The 22,503-nt window shown below is 37.2% G+C and overlaps 1 protein-coding gene across 2 annotated transcripts; it reads right to left on the reverse strand.

The window, feature by feature from the left end:
- Positions 1-471: 471 nt before the first annotated feature.
- trmt61a (tRNA methyltransferase 61A) lies at positions 472-21,838 on the reverse strand. Of its 2 annotated transcripts, none has more exons than XM_073834183.1 (4): positions 21,738-21,838; positions 17,704-18,093; positions 11,696-11,962; positions 472-1,037 (listed from the first exon to the last, which is right to left on the reverse strand). In XM_073834183.1, the coding sequence occupies exons 2-4, from the start codon at positions 18,032-18,034 to the stop codon at positions 718-720; spliced, it is 918 nt and encodes a 305-aa protein (XP_073690284.1). In that variant the 5' UTR covers positions 18,035-18,093; positions 21,738-21,838; the 3' UTR covers positions 472-717. The 2 variants fall into 2 exon arrangements, with proteins under 2 accessions (XP_073690284.1, XP_073690286.1); XM_073834185.1 differs by having other exon boundaries at positions 17,704-18,088; positions 21,738-21,825.
- Between the last annotated feature and the right edge of the window lie 665 nt (positions 21,839-22,503).

The following is a 22,503-nucleotide window of genomic DNA, read 5'->3' on the forward strand; positions in this document are numbered from 1 at the left end:
AACAGGTTTATAACACACTGAGCAAGCCAGAGTGAAAGAATAATAAATTAACTCACCTCTATACAGCATCCACAAAGGCATCAGATTGCAGAAGGAAGGCCTTTTATGGACACATGAATAGACAAGCTCTCAGGAGATAGTTTCAGATATAACACTTACCAGATGTTGGCACATCTCCTTCTTCAGTATCTTTCATTCCACATGCAAGAAAGTAACACACAACAGATACAGAACAGGTCATAACAGCCTTGAATTGAGAGCAAGGGTGAGAAGCTTTACATGATAGCAACAGACTGTTTTATCATGAGACAGATACGTCATGAAGAGCATAAATTTCCAAGTTGCTGTGTTCTCTGAGAGGTCAGATGTCTGTGCACTAGTTGCATTCAGCAGCTGACAACCATACAAAGTTGACATAATGTCAACAGCACGAAAAGAAAGAAACTACAAAAGTATATTTTTGTTGCACTCCAATAATTTATTGTAGTAAAACAATCTACTAGTTTAAAAAAAAGAAACCAAAAAAGCAACCATTTGTACTAAACCAAAGTTTTGAAATGACATGAACTATTGTAAAAGCCAATCTAGCTGTTAACCAATATTTTATATGTATATAAAGCTTTAAAAAAAACATACAAAAGGGGAATAAAAGGTCCTTTAATTTAATTTAGTGAGTCAGCATCACTCGAACCGTCTCCATCAGCTTCAGTTATGCATCTAATCACGTGGTTTGGTAGCAAAGGTGAGGTATCCCGTGTGTCCTGCCATTTCTCTGGGAGGGGTGGCAGTCTTGCAGTTCACAGAGGTGTTCCCTGTGTTTGGGACTTCATCCTGACTAAGATCTGAAGCCATCTGGGTGCTGTCGGCAGAGCCCCCCTCTGGTCCGAAGTCTGGTAAGGGCAGAGTGACAGTGCGAACATCATGCACCCGGAGCAGAACCTCCAGTGTGCAGATCTCCTCAAAGCCATGGTCCAATAATGCCTCACAAGTCCTCTGGACCTGCTCTATACATGGCGAGAAGGAACAGAGACGACCTCCTGAAGACAAAGACAAGAAGAAAAGAGAAGTAGTCAGCTTTCAGTCAGGGCTTTCACACTAGACGTCAGAGTTTGGTTCATCTGGATAATGTTAATGCTGATACACATCCACAAATCTTGGGTATGATTCATGCAAACTTCAGTACGTTTTGTTTCTGATGTGAAACCAGTTGTACCTAATCATCGAGGTGAACTGCTATTTATGACATAAAAATTGGTCAAACTGTTTAATGTTTTCTCATTCACTTTCCTGACAAGCATGACTGACGTGCTGCAAGCAGAGAGAATTTATATCATTTCCTCTTGCCTTCAGCAGAAAGTGACTCCCACATTCTTATGAACCCATGCATTACAATTATGAGAAATAGACATGTGAGCCATTTTGCGTTGGCGTTTTGGATTGAGAATTTGGTTTTGTTTTCAAAGTACAAAAGTGAGACAAGCAAGTACATGCCTGTCAAGTCTTCCGTATCTCCCACCATATCTCACCCAGTTTTGACATGTCTCTCTCTTTTTTGTTATTGTATGGTCCAAACCTTATTATATGAATAATCACATCAACATATTATCCCCAAGGTCCAGTTGCCAGATCTTGTATGAAGCAACACATCATACAAATTTCAACCCATTTGTGACCTCAACCTGGCAATCTACAACCCAGTTGCACTGTTAATATCTGCGCAGAAAGTAGATGCATAAAGTTGAATCAAGCATCACTGGTAGAAGACCCTGCATGCGAGAACCTAAGTGGACAATACATACACACTAAAAAAGATTAAACTTTATCCAGTGTCTGTGCTATTTCGCTCCAGAAGTTATGACCGCTAAAAATGCTTCAACTTAGAAGTCTACTGTTGTTACATCTACAGCAATTTGTCGTTCTGTTATTTTTTTTAATGGTAAAACAGGTTGGTCAGTGTCGCTACCTAGTGGCCAACTAAATATTAAAAAGAAATTTATGGCGCATGAATTCAGAATAAAACAGACCTTTAAACTTTTCTCCGGATTCACAAACGCTTAGGAAACATCAGATTTGATAGTTAAACATACTAGTATATGTTAATAAATTCCAATCATTCGTAAATAGGGCGCGTGTGCATGCTCATTCATAATTAGCATAATCACCATCTATCAATTACAACTACAAGTTATTTGTCCAGGAATGCAGTGGAACATTCTGGACTCCTTTCTTGGCTCCAGTATATTTCATAAATGCAAAAAAGACTAATAGGCCATATACCTACCAATAAATAATAATTTCACGTTTTTTTGTTGAAAACGGCCAGCTGGTGGCGATGCGTTTTTCTAGCTGAGACGCTTTGATTGCTATAATTTTAAATATTCATAGCAGTAACGTATTACTAGCATCTAATTTAAAGAATACTACTGAATACTAAATAAACTTGTTGTTGTACAAGTAGGATTCTTTCGTACCAACTAACATTTTGAAAAAACCAATGGTATCTTGCGACCAATTCGTAGTTTTACAAGTTAATTTAATTTTCATTCATACAAATTCCTATTAATTTGTAACCTTGTAAAAAAAGACTATTACTAAAATACTATTTTATACAAATGTGTGTGATTTAGCCATGTAGTAAAATATGTATAAATTTACGCGAGATTGAGTTGAAAATACAAACATTTTTATGAATTTGCACATTTGTGTTTCATGAGTTAGGCCTAATGTGCTGATGTGGTTATTTTTTTTTTAGCAATGTATGCACAGTTTGCATATGAACTTGGAGTTTAACTATTTAGTTTGCCCACAAACTGGGCCATCGCTTTACTGGGGAGACGGAACAAGAATAACAACAAACTACTGAAGATTACAAAAGATAACACATTTTACACCCCATTTACAGGGAGCAGCACATTTCTATTTTGAAAATACCAATGGTATTTCACGACCAATTCGTAAGTTTTTTACGAGGAGGAATTTTGTACGATTTCTGTGAGGGGTAGATTTAGGAGCGGGGTTAGGGGTGGTCATTCATACAAATTTCTACAAAATTGAAAAATATGTATAAATTAGGGCTGTCAAAATGAGCGCATTAATAACACATTAACGTAAAATCATTTTAACGGCACAAATTTTATTAACCCACGATTAACGCACCATGCACCCCATAGTTGGAGAAATGGAGATGCAGTGATGCAACTTAGCGACTTTGCAGACCGCTTTAGCAACTATTTTTTCTTCATTTTTTTCCCCAAAAAGCACATAGTGACATGGTTTGCCCAAACCTTAGGCCTATTTAGTATCTGAGACTCTTCTGAGACATTTTGCATGTTCAGAAGAAGTGAGCTGCCCTGTCCTGCGAAAATGTAAACAGGCTTATGTAAGTAAATTGCTCAGTGCAAATAAAGAGAAGTTATGGGAACCTGGTATTTCTTTGTTCTTTTTTCATGTGTCTAATAGACATAAACAAGTTCTTTGAAAAACATCTATGACCTTTGAAACAATTCTAGTCTTCATGCTCTATGTTGAGTTTGGTTATACTAATAATAAACATACATTTGCATAAAGCATCCATATTTGTCCATGCCCATGTTGATTAGAGTATTAATAACTTGAAAAGTACATTAAGAAGAGATTAAAAATGTGTGATTAAATTGATCACGAGTTAACTCATCACACTCGTGATTAATCACGATTAAATATTTAAATTGATTGACAGCCCTAGTATAAATTGATGTGAGATCGAGTTGAAAATACAAACATTTTCATTAACACGAAAGTTTATGTCAGAACGGCTTTACGAACGAAAAAGTTGTTCTGCTCGTGCTTCATGAGTTAGGCCCAATGTGCTTGACTCTTTTAAAAAAAAAATGTAATTTAATTTGTCCACAAAATGGTAACACTGACCTAGGTCATCGCTTTAGAAGCTGAGTTTTCATTGCCCCTGAAATTGCGCAAACTGAAATTGCAAAATTGAAAATACGCCTAATGGAAACATGTCAATTTTGCAAATTTGCGTTTTTACTCTTGCATGAGGAGGTTTTTTGGCAATTCAAAATATATATTGTAATAGAAACTGCTTTTTCACAATTACAGGTCACCTTGCGTACGTAAAAGTCACATGGTCATTCTTTAATGTACTATAACCTCCAAGAAACACCTCGTACGTGGTCGCTCACAAGTATAAGGGTCTTTCTTGCCATTACTGCTTCTATAACCCCTTAAATAACAAGTCTGCACAAGTTTTTACACAAGTCACTAGTCACTGCGGCTCGTTTCAGTTTCAAAAGCATCCCAGAAGTGGCTGGCCGCACTGCTTCTGTGAAGATAGATGCCTACGTCACCTACAATTAAAATGAATGCCTAGTGCAGTGGCTGCGATATACGTAAACCTACCAACATCCATCGGCGTGACTTAACGCAAGAAAAAAACTAAAAAAATTTGCCTAAAAGTTTTGCGAAAATCTGTAACTGAAATTGCACCTACAATCAGAAAAGAAACAGGAGGTGGAACAAGAATAACAACAAACTACTAAGGATTACAAAAACAAGTGAAGAAGTGTATTTGAAGATATATCTAAATCTAGTTTACACAAGTACAATGACATTTTTAATCACTGAACTTTTGGAGAAGAACAATCACTGGATAAGAATGAATCCCTATAGTGCACAAGTCGAGCACCTGTGTTTGCACACATTATCAAACGGAGTATATTTCGAGAGGCTGTGTGTTATGCTGTGCATACAAGTACAACACCTGAGTATAGTCAATACTTATAGTAAAGCATTGCACTTCAGCATGTAGTTTCACAGACTCAGTGGAGTAAAACTATTATTTAGAAAATTTCCAGAAACTGCTTTCTTATATTGACTATGTTTGGATCTCAATGTGATTGACAATGCCTAATTTTAACCTTTAGTTTGCATCTGTTCTTTATCAAACAACTGAATGAATACACAGATCTCTATCGCCTTTGTTATATTCTGTGCAAACATGAATATCTGTTTATTAGTAGTTTATTTGTAAAACCTTGTCAAACATCCGAAAGGGAAGATCACAATTTTTTCTGATGTTAAATCAAACCTGAAACTTGAAATGAGCAACCTGGAACAAGAACATTCTTATTTAGTGCTTTTTAAGGAAATGACCATGTACCATGACCTTATTTCTCAGGTCACTATGAGGCGAGCATCAAATGCAACTGCAAAACAGATGACTGTGTTCAAACAAGTCTTAAACACCCTCCTAAAAGCCAACTTAAGAAGCCCAACCCCTAAAATAACATCATTGGTTGAGCCAATAGTTATGTCACACTCGGCTACTCAAACTACAAAATCAGTGAAAACTGAAAACTGGGTGCAGATTTCATGCAGGCCTGCTGAGAATAGTCAGGAAGTGATGTACATAATATGGTTCCTTATTACTGGAAACATGCGTTAGCTCACAAGGCTGTAAAGGGTCAGAGTGCAGTCAACAAGCTCATGTTTGCATATTCTTGCCTGACTGTTAAACGCTCTCATAATAACTGGATAAATGGAAGACGAGTGGTTAAGTGTTTGAGATGGCGATTCTCTTCCACTCCATTGCCATCTTTCTCCACTAACACGAATGGAGGGAATTTGGACTAAAGGTGGTATTACTAACATGCACAAGAATAGCCACAGCTGATCAGAGTAAGAAGATAGACAGGGTGCTGTGAGGAGAGACGTATATTGAGGAAGACATCTCAATAGGTGCAGTTTACGTTTGGATCTTTTTTAGACTCAATCCAATCACGTTAACTTAATCCAGCATGAGCCCATCCCTCACTTTCAACATTCATTATAGAACTATAATGAATGAGAACCACGGTAGGAAAGCAATCCAACACTGGCTCAGTTTGCCTTTTCCCTGATCAAAGTGCCAAGTCTCTCTTGGCCCCGAAAATTCTCACAGGAGGTGAATCAGGGATCCACTTAAATAACTACCTTGCTGTCTACGGCCTTTATCTGCTGCTGCATAGGCTACTTAAAGGGATAGTTCACCCAAAAATGAAAATTGCCCCATGATTTGCTCAAACTATAGCCATACTAGGTGTATTTGACTTTCTTCCTTCAGGCAAATATAATCAGAGTTCTATTAAAAAATGTCCTGGCTCTTCCAAGCTTTATAATGGCATTGAATGGGTGTTGAGATATATTTAAGTCCAATAAAGTGCACCCATCCATCATAAAAAGTGCTCCACACGACCACCAGAGGTTAATGAAGACATTCTGAAGTGAAGCGATGCGTTTGTGTAAGAAAAATATCCATACTTAAAACTTTACAAACAGTGATGTCTAGCTTCTACTAACTGTCGTATGCCATTAACAAGAGAGTGGCGTGCCAGCAGATGACGAAGAATGTGAATGTGGTGACGGACGCGGAAGCACAAAGGAGAAAGCAAAACACAAATTATAAGTACAAAATGATTTTTAAAGAAAAATGGAGGATTTCAATATAAGCAAAGAGGAGACTTACTTTGCTGTAAACAACACTTGGTTCTCGCAAGACTAGCATATTCTCACTGGAGCTTACGCTACACCTAAAGCCCAAATTATACTTCACTTTTTCACAGATTTTTCACATCTTACAGAACAGAATAGTATGCGCGTCTGTACGCTCACCACCCGATTTTTGTAACTGTCGTACATGCGCATTGAAGTTATTTTGCAGTAATCAGTTGTTCCACAGGGTGGCAACACTATCCCGTATGGAATCCCGTTTCAGCCACTGAATAATAAATAAAAAAATGTTATTGCGATTTCTCACAATTCTGACTTTTTTTTCTTAGAATTGTGACAAACTCACAATTGCAAGTTATAAAGTCAGAATAACGAGATTTTTGCAACTTGCAATTCTGAGAAATGAAGTCAGAATTGTGCGCAATTTTATGAACATATCAGTCTTTTTTTCCTCCTCAGAACTGGACTTTATAACTCGCAATTGTGTGTTTATATCTCACAATTCTAAGAAAAAAGTCAGAGCTGTTAGATGTAAACTTACAATTGCGAGAAAAAAGGACGCGCTTACCTTTTTAATTTATCCAGTCGTGGGAACTGAATTTTTATGATGGATTTATGCACTTTTAATTTGACTTCATCCATCTAACTTTATCTTAAACCCCATTCACTGCCATTATAAAGCTTGGAAGAAGCAGGACATTTTTTAATATAACTCCAATTGTACTTGTCTGAAAGAAGAAAGTCATAATACTCCTAGGATGGCTTAAAGGTGAGCAAATCTCGAGGTAATTTTGATTTCATCTCTTCATGGCTGGAATACACTACATGAATTTTAAAATCTGACCATAACTTAAAATCCGGAACGTAACTTATGTAGACATAAGGCTTTAATTGTATAGCAGTTTTGGATTCTAAAATCCTAAAACTGCTATACAAGCAGTATTGTCCAACCTTACACTGTAAAAAAATTGCTGTAGTTCTGCAGCTGGTTGCCAGTAACTTACTGTAGATTTTTAATTTATGTTATTTACTGGCAACAGTTTGTTCAAAGTTAAATGAACATTAAACATTAACAAGTCTTTGTCTTTACAGAATAAAACTATAAAATAACAACCTACTGCAAAGCATTCTGGGAACCAGAAACCTTCATCAACCTTTTTCTGTTTTTTTTCCTTCAGATTTTGTTTCCCAGAATGCTTTGCATGAGGCTGTTATTTTAGTTTTATTCTGTAAAGATAAAGACTTGTTAATGTTTAATGTTCAATTAACTTTTAACAAACTGTTGCCAGTAAATAGCATAAATTAAAATCTACAGTAAGTTACTGGCAACCAGCTGCCAGTAATACTGTAATTTCTACAGATTTTGTTTACAGTGTAGGTCTGTATTCCAAAGAGTTCATGAATTATGACAATTTAAGTTTGGATAGTGCACTTTCACGTCTATGTTAAAAAAATAAAAAAATGGGGGTTAGGTTTTGGCAAATTGGTAGTGAAAAGTATGATCTCATTCATTCATGTTCCGAAGGTCTTCATTTTTGGGTGAACTATCCCTTTAAGGTTAGGCCAAGGTGTTGACCTTAACGTTTCTTTTTTCCCCAAAAAATGTATATTTATATAGAAATCAAATGGAAGTCTGTGCCCATCATAAATTATGAAATTTTTAGTGAATTCTGTCAACTCAACAGCCAAAAATCTGCAGACTGGATTTGACTTTCGGCAACTAGTATTGACTACAAATCAGGCATAAATCTGTGCAAAAACTCACATATAATATTCCTCCCTTTAGATGGGTGTTTTTTTCCCTGCAATGGAACTGGAATGCATTATGGGACTGTATTATTTGGAGGACAGCAAACATTGTTTAATATTTTGAACCAATGTTACAAAATGTTGTTATTTGTCACACATCTCATAGCAACAAGGCATATGTTTGTGTGTCCGTGTTGTGTCCTGGACGACTTGTGAGTGATTCCAAGTTTTTCCTCAAGTTGTCAAGAGTAGCCTAGTGTCTTAAAATCAGTCATGTAGTGTATTCTAGCCTACTGTATTTGGACAAAAGAAGGAATCTTAGATTCTTTTTGTACAGTTTTTGTGACTGAAGTATACTGACGATGCCTTGAAATTCTGTCTATGTAGGCAGCTCTAGGATTTGGAATAGGGGTAATGTACGAATAAAGACTGTTGGTGAGGAGCACTAACAGAAGTATATTTCAAGCGAGAGAGTGAGAGAGAGAAGTTTATCGTGTCATTCCATTGACAAATAAGGCCTTTCCATGAAAACGCAGTCATAAACAGAGACATTAGGTCTCCTGGCAACAAGTGCCTGGGAACGAAGAGTCACACCAACAGCTGGGATTCTCTGGATGCTTAAACCAGAGAACAAGTCTGAATATCAGGCCAAAAATGACAAGAAATAAAGAGATAGGATGAAGAATCAACTCAGTCACTACAAACTCTGATTGCTACATCAAGGTTATAGGATATGTTGTGAGAAGGATGTTAGTCAAGGACAACTGGCTTGTGGTTAACAAAAGCTTTCACAGTTAGAGCTGTGTTAAGTTTTCTGATCTGAAATCTCCCTGACAAGTGGTGCACAATAAAGTCAATTTGTCAATAGACACAGAAAGAGGAAAGCAGAAGTCTGAGTTTTACAGAGCACTGCCCGTGCTCACTGAAGTCTCACTGCCTACCCCTTTATGGTCATTACCCTGCCAGCAAAAACATCCAGCATGTGTGTATATTACAAATCAGATAGACTGCGAGTCTCCAAAAGGGGGTGTAGCACAGAGTGAGGCAAAAATTCCACTTGCATGAGACAGAGACTCAAGAAAATATCGCCAGGAGATCCTCTCTGATCTTATACTCCTCCTATTATACATGCATGTACACATTACAAAAAATGCATTTTAACATGGTAATTCATCCAAAACTGTTTTAAATGAATTAGTTTAGTTGAACTCCTGAGCAATATTTGTACTGTTTAAAAAAAAAAAAAAAAATTTCACCCTCACATAATTTTTCTTTAAGGAGAGGTTTCTAACATTTCCTGGTAATTTATTCAAATCCATCTTTCTTTCTTCAGTCAAAAAATAAAAAGGTTTGAGGAAAACATTCCAGGATTTTTCTCCATATAGTGAACTTTAATGGGGATTAGTTGTTTGAAGGTCCAAACTGCAGTTTCAATGTAGCTTCAAAGGGCTCTACACGATCCCAGGCGAGGAATAAGGGTCTTATCTAGTGAAACAATCAGTCATTTTCTTTAAAAACAAAACACAAATGCTTTTTAACCACAAATGCTCATCTTGCACTACAATCACGTTGGAAAAGTCATGTGCATTTAGTTCTTTATCTGTGTGCTTTGGTTTAAAAAAGGTAGGGTAGGGCAAAAAACCCATCTCATTTTCTTCTCCAACTTCAAAATTGTTCGAAATTGTTGTTTTACCTTTTTTTTTTTGTAAAGGGCATTTGACTTTCTTTGCACGTTCTCTTTGTAAACACTGGGTTGGTACTTCTGCCTACGTGCAAGATGAGCATTTGTGGTTAAAAAGTATATAAATTGCTTTTTTTCCTTAGAAAGTGACGTTTTACTAGATAAGACCTTTATTTCTTGGCTGGGATTGTGTAGAGGCCTTTAAAGCTGCGTTGAAAATGCAATTTGGATCTTCAACCCCCTTGATCCACACTGAAGTCCACTATATGAAGAAAAATCCTGGAATGTTTTTCTCAAAAACCTTCATTTCTTTTCATCTGAAGAAAGAAAGACATGAACATCTTGTATGATTATGGGGGTGAGTAAACCACTGGGAAATTTATGTTCTGCAAATGAACTAATTCTTTAAATAACAGTACTTGTTGCCAATAAACCAATCATTTAATTACATCTCAGCTTCAGCCTTTACCAAGACAGGAAAGTGAGTGGTTAAAAGCCAAGGGCTGTGCATTTTATGAACATTCCTCTTTCAATATTCTACTGACGCAGGGGAATAAATCATGTAAAGATTGCTGACCCCTTACTAGGACTCTGACTAGTCTGGGCCTGCCCAGTATGGCAAAGTGGGTAGCAGCTCCCATGGAAACAGCCTCTTGCCAAGTGGTCGGGTCACTTCTAAAGAGACCAGTTTTGACACAGCCACTCGATAAAATCAAACAGTTGTTCCAACCGAGTGATCAGAGAGAGCACAGACAAAACAGATGCACACACAGCTATAAATGCTGTTCAAACTGGGCAAAGTCTTCTAGATTAATTAAAGTTACTGGTGTGACATCATTTTGGCACAAAACCAAGATGCAGTTATGGAAAATAATGGACCTCTTTCAATGTTTTACAGTAGCTGCATCCATAGCTGAGATGAAAACCTACACAGAATATAAATTCAATTCACTTTTTTCTGTGTTTAAGTGCTATAATCGGGTCCCTGGTGCACCCAGAAAATGTAAAAAAGCACAGAAGTTAGAGTTCCAGCCTCAGAGGAGAGAATGTGTGTGCTCAGAACACAGTATATCAATAGTTTCAACTGATATGACTTTAAAACGCATGATTTCAGCATGATAGACGTTATATTTAAAACCAAAAATATGTTTTTTTTTAGCAGAGTACCTGAGGCATAAGCTGTAAAAGGCACAGCCCTATTCTTGAAAAGGGGGCGGGGAGAAGAAGCTTGTTTGCATTTAAAGAGCCATGCACGAAAACAGCGTGTTTCTGCTTCCACTCAAAATAGGCATTTTTAAAATAGTATAATATTTGAGCTGAAACTTTACAGACACATTCTGGAGACACCAGGGACTTATATTACATATTGGGTCATAATAGGTCTCCTTTACAATGAAAACCCTCAAGGTGTTGCAAACCTGTATGGGTTTCATATAACCCAAAGCAACTTTTCTATACTTTTTCCTTTGGAAATGTCATTGTTTCACTATGTTATTCTTTGAAATACCTTGGAGCACCATGTAAACACCATGGTGTATATCGTATTAAAGTATCACACTTCCACAGTACTTTTAGTGAGTGTGTACTATACATTCTTTGTGCCAGCAGCATTAATGCGTCTGTGAAGTTGTGTTCATAAAGGTCACTGTGGTATTTAGTAGTATTTCTTGTTACTTGAAGACTCATTTCAGTGGCTTTATCTGTGAAGAATGAAGTACCACATGACATTTAGCATTAATATGGTAATGTCACTTCAGCTATTTCACAGTTACATGCTCTCACCTTTGCGTTTCATGGCGCTCTTGGCATGTGTGATGGCCTCCCACGGAGAGGGGATGTCCAAAAACACCGCATCGGCTATTCCAGTGATGCCAAAGCCATCCTTGCACACATCCTGGTTTCTAACAGTAACCAGGTGAGACACCTTGTGCTCCTTGAACTCCTCGATGGCCTTCTCAGCTCGCTGAGCGTGGAACTCTACCGTGTGAAGGTGGCCGGTGGGAGCGATGGTCCGCAGAATAGCGTGAGACAGAGAGCCGCTGCCTGTACCTGGAAGAAAGACAAAAAATCTATTGTTACAACAAGCCCTGGAAATAAAGGGTTTAAGGTTAAGATTTATATTAAAAGTTCAATATTAAAATTAGCATTTTTAAACTTTTATGATTTAAATTTACTAGGTTCGATTAGATTAAAAATCAAAGCAATTCCACCAATATTAGGGAGAAAAGTACTTTACAGAGGACCTGACAACACCATAGTGTCTTGCATAGTCTCATGATTGACATTTTACAGTTCGTTGCACTGTTATGTGCTTTTGTCAATGAGATGAATTAGAATTAATGAGCTGATTAAGCTGCTGTGCAGAATAACACGTACTGCAATAAATAGCAAAAGCGAGCATCTCCAGTATTTCCAAAAGAGAATAGCAGAAAAGCTACATGAATGTATAGTATTCATGTAGTTTTAGATAACAGAAAACCTCTCATTAAGTGGAATATTGACCTTAATCAGAAAAACACATGCATATAAAAGTGGTCATTTAAAGTTAAACACAGCAATCACGTGTGCATGTACATAGTGATGCACGTGCATGTGAACACGTTCTGGTGTTAATGGCCCATCTTCCTCTTCAAGAACCCATTAGCATGCCTTTTGTTCTCATAGCAACAATAGGGTCAATGTTCGGTCTACAGTGTTGCATTCAGATAGAACAGACTGACTGACGTAAGAACAAGAGGCTCAGTAGGGGAGAAAGAACACACAGAAATGATCAAACTTTCTAAAGAGATGTCCAATAGTATCTTGAATGATGATAAACCCACATCAATATTCAATACTGTACACGTGCCAAATCTATGGTATAGTCAGCCTCACCTGAACGTTGCTCAGATATCAACATGTTAAACACACATCCAGCTCAATAAGTTTGAAGGGCACTGAGGACAGAGCTGTGTGTGTGTGTGTGTGTGTGTGACACTCAACAGCAGTTTAATTGATTCATTCAGAATACAAGAGGCCCAATACTTACTGAATGGGCCAAACAGCCAAAGAGTCTCGTCTCCACCAAGATTTCTCTGCCTAACCGACTCTACACACTGCAACCTAATTTTCACAATAGACATCGTTTCAAAGTAGTTTACATAAATCATGATATTATCCAAATTATCTATAGTCACATTACGTGAGTGTACAGTATACAGTTGCAATCAAAATTATTTAACTCCGCAGAGACTGCAGTACTTTACAAAAACAAGCTTTTCTGAAGATCCAGGACTTTATAAAAGCTGCATCTATAACAGATGACTGGCATATTAATTGATAATGTCAATATACAATGTTACGAGCCCCTGCTCTTTCTCTCTTTGTTTCTTTCCTGAGTGCAGCTGCTAATTGGATGGGGCGAAGACTAGCACACACACCTGAGGCCTCTGCCTAAGGGTGCCATAGAATGCATTGATACAATATTTTAAATTGTTCTCTGATATCCACATAGAAGGTATATGGCATAAGAAAGGGCAAATATTCTCCAGAAACGGTTTTACAAGTCCATTTACAACCCTAGGATTTGTCTCTAGAATGAAATGGTCTGTTATTGCCTTATTTGGAAGGTTCATTAATAATAATGATGAGCTTTGCTCTGATTGGCTATTTCACAGAGCGGCTCATTTCAATAGCTTACACAGCAGGAAAAAAAAAAAAAAACACATGAAGGAAAATGTATATTTAATTATGGAGCTCGAGCCGCTATTAATATGCGTGGCATTGAAACTGCCTTTTTGAATGCATGATCATTTTAATTTTGCTTTTGAAATTTGCATTGCACCTGCTCTGTGTAACGTTATACTACAGCGGCAGTACTTAGCACATTTGACAAGTTTAGATGCTGTCAGCGGCGATCAGGATCTGCAAATCATTCGCCATCGTCCGCCCAGTGATCTCTCCTTACTCTGTTTATGTGGTAAGTGAAATCTTATGAACAGCAATGTAACAGGCTAACTTCTAGCAAGAAGCTAAGCGTGTTCTTTTAGTGGCTCGCCTTATTTTATTAGAACGCATTATTTGTTTTTCGTGCCTTTGTGAGTACAGACACCAACCCATCCCTGCACTTAACATCTCCTGCACAACCTGGAACATAACATTTATTCCCGTGATCTGCCGTTTTCGCTATTGTCCTCGCTTTGTTTTTTTTTCACAGTAGCTTAGCTGCAGAACTTCTGATGATTGGGCTATGCAAATGTTGGGGGCATAATTATTAATGATCGCGACTCTTATGTAATAGTTGCCGTTATGTCGGAATTGGCCTCTTTTTCCGTGGTCTTTTGCAAACGCTAGATTTATATAAGGAGGAGGAAACAATGGTGTTTGAGACTCATGGTATGCCATGTCCATGTACAGAACTGTTATTATTCAACTATGCCAAGGTAAATACAGTTTTCCATTCTATGGCACCTTTAAGAGCTGCTGGTGGCACTTCAATGGTGGCTTGCCCTGGGAATTCTGTTTTGTCTTTGATTTTTGTTTTCCTTATTTTCTTTTGTTTAAGGATGGTGAGTGGCATTTGTTTAGTTACTACAGAGTACATAGAAAGCATAGGTAAGTGAGCTGACCCGGAAGACTTTTGCTGTGTTTAATTTCTTCCTCGGGAGATAGGAAGTTTTCTTAACTCTTCAGTAAGTTGTAGTCTAAATTAGTTTGCTCACCAATCCTTATTTATTATTTGTTTAAGTTTAAATTTATTTTTTGTTTTCTGTTTTGGTCACATTTTCTTAATTATACAATAATTTGCCCTGGCCACTGTTGTATTTGTTGGTTTTAGAATGGCTTTCTTATAGTGGCCCCTAAAATGGTCGTCACATATTATATAATCTAATAATATAATATATTTGAGTTCCGGATTTTTTAAAAGAACACAGCTATGTCACAATTATTCAACCCCTTTTCAACTTTTCTGATTTTTCGTCACTTATTTGTATGGTGGGGAATGAAAAATTTGTCCTAAAACACAATTAAACCTTTAGAAACTCTATTAGAAAACTGAATTAGCTTGAGCTGTTACACATACATACAGTTAGATCATGCATGTGCTGAAGTTGAGTAGTAAATATGGCAAAGTCAAGAGCTCACACAAAAGCTATACAATAAATAACTGTATTACTTTAGAAAGTCTGAGGCTATGTAAAGATTTCCAAAGACATTAAAAGTTCCTAGAGACAGCTGGCAGCCTTATTCCTTAGCTTAAATGTGTTGTACCAGAAAACCTTTGAAGGTGTTGAAGAAAAAAAGACACGAAATGTTTGATAAGGACAACTGAGGAAAAAACGGCAATGTATAGCCAAAGACTTTCAAGATGACCCAATGAAAGGTGGAAAAACATTTCAATGCAGAATACAAAATGAGCACAAGACAAGTGTGGCTTTTATGTTGGGGCATCTTGCTGAATGCCAATCTTGACCAAGAAGAACATAAAACGCTGACTTATGCTAAAATTAATTTAGATAGACCTGTGAGTTCTGGAAGAATTTTTTTATAGAGTTTTATGGAGTGATGTGACCAAACTGGAAATTTTTGGACCTTTAGATCAGCGGTATGTCTGGTGCAAAATAGGCAAAACTTATGAGCAGAAGAAAACCATCTCCAGTCAAAATTGAGATAGACCTGTCCCTGTTTTATATATATATATATATATATATATATATATATACTGTAGCAGGACATGGAAATCACAACTGTATGAAGGGCATCATGGATTCCTTGAAGTATCAGGCCATTTTGGCAAGAATTGTGATGCCTCTGGTGCAAAGACTGAAGCTGATGGTCAATGGACTTTCCTGCAGGACAATCATCCCAAAGTATACATCAGAATATACTTATGCCTGGTTCAGGGTTCGGTCATAGAATGTCCTTAAATGGCCTGTTCAGTCTCCAGATTTAATTCTCATTGAAAATATTTGGTTGAATTTGAAGAAAAGGTGAAAACTAAAGATTATCAGTGATTTAAAAGTTTTTTTTAGGTGAGGAATGGGCCAAGATTGCAGTGGAGAGGTGACAAAAGCTTCTAAACACTTCCAAGCAGCATTTATGGGCGGATTTAAAGAATAAAAGATTCTGCACAAAAATTAACTTTTGGGGGTTGAATAATTTTTAACGTGAACGCTTAGAGCCAATTAGACTTTTTTCATTATTCATCAATGTACGTTTTCAAAATTACTCAAATGTGTATTAATAAACTTTCTCTAATAGTGCACTGATGCCTTGCAGGTCAAGGAGGTTGAATAATTTCGAATGCAACTGTATATGTGGATAAAGTTGGATATACTATATCGAGCTTTGTATAGAGAAATTTGCGAAAATACAGTTTACTTGCAGTAATATAAACCAGGGTTTCGGTTACCATTTTAAATTCTATACATGAAAATGCAAATATTGTTAAACATTTGTCCGTTACAGAAGTGCAAGCCTAACATTTGAAGACTTGCCAAAACAAACAGACAGAAAATTTTCTCTGATTCACCGCTATGGCCAACTCCCCTGAGCGCGTTCACAACATCCTGCGTGACATGTCAACATGCTCTTACATAATAGATGCATGCGCAGAAGCAATCTGTCACACATATACGTCACTCATTGTTTACACGGTGCATAGACTCCTTACTAAAGATGTTAATTACTTGCCCTTATTCTGATTATTGCAACAGATTAAAAGCTAAAAGATTATGTTTCACATTATTTTGGGTGAACTATCCCTTTAAAGGATAACTATTGCCAAAATGCAACCTGGGCTGTTTTTTTACTGTAAATGAGACAAACTTCTAAAAGCATAGTTCGGCAAACGAGCCGTTTTTGAGATTGACCGTGATTTCGTTTTCTGGTCAAATTGCCGGTGAATGGGAGTACTAGGGGCATTACTTTGAGCGCATCAAAATCGATATTTTTACAACACTAAGAAGGCTCGACACACCATGAAACTTTGCTCGAAGTATCGCCTGGGTCTCTACACATGAACTTGAGCATTGAGAACATTGTTTGTGTACACAGAGTTTACTAAAAAGAAAGGTTTTGAACAACTCACTTACACTGTTTGGGTTTACGCTCGCGGCCGTCTTGCCAGTCAAGAGTTGTCGATCTCCGAATGCGAATGAATGGACTCCATAGGACGAAATATTAGGCTTACATGAGGCTCTTTTTACAACTAGAAGGTTAATATTGTTTTTCACTTGCGACAAAACAACGAATTAGCCGTGCATTTATATGGAAATATGCTTTAGGAGCTAACCATCCTCGCATTTGGAGATCGACACCTCTTGACTGGCAAGACGGCCGCGAGCGGAAACACAAACAGTGAAAGTGAGTTGTTCAAAAACTTTCTTTTTAGTAAACTCTGTGTACACAAACAATGTTCTCAATGCTCGAGTTCATGTGTAGAGACCAAGGCGATACTTCGAGCAAAGTTTCATGGTGTGTCGAGCCTTCTTAGTGTTGTAAAAATATCGATTTTGATGCGCTCAAAGTAATGCCCCTAGTAATGTAATGCCCCATTCACCGGCCATTGACCACAAAACGGAATCACGGTCAATCTCAAAAGCGGCTCGTTTGTCGTAATTATCCTTTTAGATATAAGTTTGTCTCGTTTACAGTAAAAAATAAAAACAGCCTAGGTTGCATTTGGGCAATAGTTATCCTTTACGTGGATTAGTTTGGTTTTGTCAACTCAAAACTGTAATCCTGAGTAATAAAGATCTCTTAAAAAAAAACTTTTATAGGTTTATAGCTGAAGAAAGACTCCTCCTTACCTGACTCGCATACGACAGAGCCCGGTTTGAGCTCCAGCATCAGTGTGATGTTGGCAATATCCGTGGTGTAGAGGATCTGTGTTCGGTGGGGAAGGTTGACAGTCCACAGCTCTGGTGTAGGGTGCAACACGTAAACCCAACCACCCTTACTGCAGGTCACTTTTGAACCAAACCGCTGTCCAATCAGGTCGCTGGAGTGCCGGATGACCCCATAGCGGGTCTGCGTCTGAGCTCCCGACTGAACTTTGATAGGCATCATGGACTCATGACCCAGGAAGATAATGACAACATCCCCTTCCTGGATGATCTCGGAGTACTCTACAAAACTCATGAGGGACAGGAGAGTTCAGCTTCAATGAAGAGTGCGACCTTGGATGATTCAACACTGTTCTGCCATAAATGAAACCACATGAACACATTATTCTCATAAGTTGGTAGACAAAACATGTTGCATTTGTTGCATTGTATGCCAATGGTGACCATTTCAAAAATTGGGAAACAGCACTTTACATGCTTTTCTCCAAAATTCGCATGTCTGTAACTCAGGAAGTATTAAGGATTTCTTAATGCCCTTTTAGATATTGGGTCTTAACAAACTTTACTTTTGGCATCTTCATTAATAGGCTCAAGGCTCAGTACTAGAACCATTACTTTTTACGCTTTACATGTTACCCTTGGGAGATATCATCAGGAAACATGGTGTTAGCTTTCATTGTTATGCTGATGATACTCAGCTCTATTTTTCTTCGCATCCCGGCAAAACATATCAATTCGAAAAACTAACAGAATGCATAGCCTATATTAAAAACTGGATGGCTAATAACTTCTTACTGTTAAATTCTGAAAAAAAAAAACAGAGGTGTTAATTATTGGACCTAAAACCTCCACAAGTAATAACCTAAATACCCGTCTAATACTTGATGGCTGCTCTGTAAATTCGTCGTCATCAGTTAGGAACCTAGGCGTCCTATTTGATAGCAATCTCTCCTTTGAAAGCCACATTTCTAGCATTTGCATAACCGCATTTTACCATCTTAAAAATATAGCGAAATTACGACCTATGCTATCAATGTCAAATGCTGAAACATTAATCCATGCGTTCATGACCTCAAGGGTAGATTATTGTAATGCTTTATTGGGTGGTTGTTCTGCACGCTTAATAAACAAACTCCAGCTGGTCCAAAATGCAGCAGCTAGAGCTCTTACTAGAACTAAAAAGTATGACCATATTAGCCCGGTTCTGTCAGCACTGCATTGGCTCCCTATAAAACATCGTATAGATTTTAAAATCTTGCTAATTACTCATAAAGCCCTCAATGGTTTAGCTCCTCAGTACTTGAGTGAGCTCCTATCGCATTATAGTACCTCACGTCCGCTGCGTTCTCAAAATTCTGGCAATTTGATAATACCTAGAATATCAAAATCAACTGCGGGTGGCAGATCATTTTCTTATCTAGCGCCTAAACTCTGGAACAATCTACCTAACACTGTTCGGGAGGCAGACACAATCTGTCAGTTTAAATCTAGATTAAAGACACATCTCTTTAACCTGGCTTACACATAAAAACATTAACACATTCCTATAATTCAAATCCGTTAAAGGATTGTTAGGCTGCATTAATTAGGTCAGCCGGAACCGAAAACACATGATGCACTCGTTGCATCGTAAAAAGAATGGCATCTATGCTAATATTAGTCTGTTTCATTCTTATTCTGAGGTCACCGTAGCCACCAGACCCAGCCTGTATCCAGATCAGATGGTCACTGCAGTCCCCCGGATCCAGTCCGTACCCAGCTTAGATCATGGATCAGCACCTGGAGATGACTTCAATAGCCGTGGATGTCAATCAGATGAGCTCCAGAGACGGATCATCACTAAAGACCTCGCCAACCTAGGCGGCCATCGGCGCTACACCACGGGATCCAGACGAGTTCTCTACAATCAGACATTGGTACAAACTGCTGGTTTGGTCTGGCCAGAGGAGAACTGGTCCCCCGACTGAGCCTGGTTTCTCCCAAGGTTTTTTTCTCCATTTCTGTCACCTGTGGAGTTTTGGTTCCTTGCCACTGTCGCCTCTGGCTTGCTTAGTTGGGGACACTTTCCAGCGATATCGCATACTATTTGAACTGAACTGGATGATGATATCACTGAATTCATTGATGAACTGCCTTTAACTGAAAATTGATTATCTACAATAATGCGTTACTTACACGCTATGGTGTTGTTTAAATACTGTGCAGTTGCTTTGACACAATCTGTATTGTTAAAAGCGCTATATAAATAAAGGTGACTTGACTAATAAGGCCCTGTATAGTTCAGTTCCAGTTAATATGGCTCCAGGAGTAAATGGTTAAAATGTACACATTTTCAGTTGTCAATAACCAAACGTGAGTCACTTTAACCCACTTCATTCTTTAATACTTCTTGTGTTACAGACATGCAAACTTGAAAAAGCACTGTTTCTCCATTTTTTGGATGGTCACCATTGGCAGATAATTCAACAAAGATTGCTAAAGTCAACACACTTTACTACTAGACCTACCAATCTCTCTGTAAAATTAACATTATTATGCTGACATTTCTCCAAGTAATTTTACCACCCCTATAATTTGGTTCTGAATCTCAGGTGAAAATTGCCATTTTGACCCATCTACAAAATAGTGGATTACTCAGTAAATATTCAATATTTAATTTAATATTTCAGCTTTCATCATCAATATACATGTTTATTTTTCATAAAATATTAGCAAAATTAAAAAAAATTGAGCCAGGAAAGTTGTGAATTTGGGTTGATTTGACATGGAATGACCCAGACACTTTATTAATATTAAACTGATTATAAACACAATGGTAGGATTAAAAAAAAGGATGCCAATTAAGAGCTAAAGTAGAGGTACAGTTATAGCTTACTTAAGAAGATCAAATTAAATTTGTCAGTCATTTTAAATCCTGATAATGTCAAAATAATTTCTGTACATTTAGAGTGAGACAAACCAACAAATACAAGCAAACACTGCAAATCCAATGTGCTTTCAGTTCTTATAGAGTTATGTCTAATTGCCGTTTGGCAGACTTAGAGGTGGATTATCAAAACAATATTCTCAAGAAAGCTGTTTTTTATTTCAATTACACAATGCAAAAATTAAAGACACACTTGAAATATTTCCCATTTTATGTTAGATTATTTTAAAAGCACTCAAACCAATGGAATGACATACAATGTAGAATATTACCATTTAAATTATATTGTGTTAGATTACTATTAAACAAATCACTTTAAGTTTAATATTTTTTTCCAATATTTTATATACAGACAAACACAATAAAAAATATGACGTAGTTGACGTATAACATGGTCATATGTATATATATTTTTATTGACGTAAAACATGGTAATTTTATTTATATGTTAATGGGTACACATTCATACATATTGACAAATAAATAAATAAATAGATAAATAAATAAATATTATACGTCAACTATTTAAAATCCAGCGAGTGTGTATTTTGATTTAAATGTTTGTAAACCGTTAGAGTGTCCGTTAGTAGCAGAAGCAGCCTGTCAGACTCAACATTGATACCAGCAGCTGTGTGCGTTTACCTGCAATCCTGAGACGGTTCATAACAGCCAAACAAATGGGTCATATGTAAGTTAACCTGTCAATAATGCATTTATTCATCTTTGTGAACATTTCTACCATTTTGTGTGTAAGACTCAGCAAGGTCACTGTCCTTAATGACGAGACGAACAGGAGAAACTGAATGGATAAAAGCGCTAACGTACACGACTGCACTGATATGCTCGTATGCTCAGCATTTTTACAGTAGAGCTGAATATGAAATAACAGATTTTAAAGTATCTTTCATTACATCGAGAGCAAACTTATTTATTTTCAAGGAGTAACGTTAACGTTAAACCGCGTTAATCACATAACGTTACACGTGCAGTGCTCGAATACAAACGCGTCACGTTTAAACGTAAATACATCCCTCGACATGTTTAACACAAAAAGAAAGGCCCAGCAACTTACCGCTTCTTCACCAAGGCTGTAGTTTTATATCTAGGAAAACAGCAGAAAACAGTACAGCACGTGTGTGCGGCTAGTTTGCTTGAAAAACAAGTGCAGACCCGGTCTACAGAGCGGCTTTTTACGTCATGTGGATAGACTCCAGCGCATGTAAACGCGTTGCTTTCCGTTTACAAATCTACGACTAGCCGCAAAACGTCAACTTCACACGACTAAACCTGTCTCAGGAAAATGATGTAAGGGTATTTTAAAGCAACAGTAACGTTATCCGTAGTGTAAAATATTTGCGAGGTAGTTTAAATTCACTAAAATGGTTTCCAGTCCTACATCCCCAAAAGCAACTTTTGAAACATTATACGTGTTCTTGTTAAGTCATATCATACTGTATATCATTTAGCATTAAATATATATGATTAAAGACACCTTTTAGCAAAACTGTGAGTGACAAACAGTAGCACATGTCCACACAAATGTATACGACTTTCTCACATTATACATTGATGTTTGTTTTCTTTTAAAAAAGTACATTATTACATCTTAATCTATTGGCAGTCCCAATAAGTCGTAATATATACTTGAATATAATATAAACTTGATTAAATTAAACGTACATCTTTATATAATTACATATTTGCACGTTTTATATATGTTACAACTTTGTTGAGAGCAGTCAAAGTGTTCCAATGTGAAGTTCTTCCAATGGGATGAATGGACTGCATATAGCAGCCAATAGGAGCGGCTTTCCTGTACTATAAAACAAACGCTCCAT

Source organism: Garra rufa, chromosome 2 (assembly GCF_049309525.1).
Source record: "Garra rufa chromosome 2, GarRuf1.0, whole genome shotgun sequence".
Taxonomy (NCBI): Eukaryota; Metazoa; Chordata; class Actinopteri; order Cypriniformes; family Cyprinidae; genus Garra; species Garra rufa.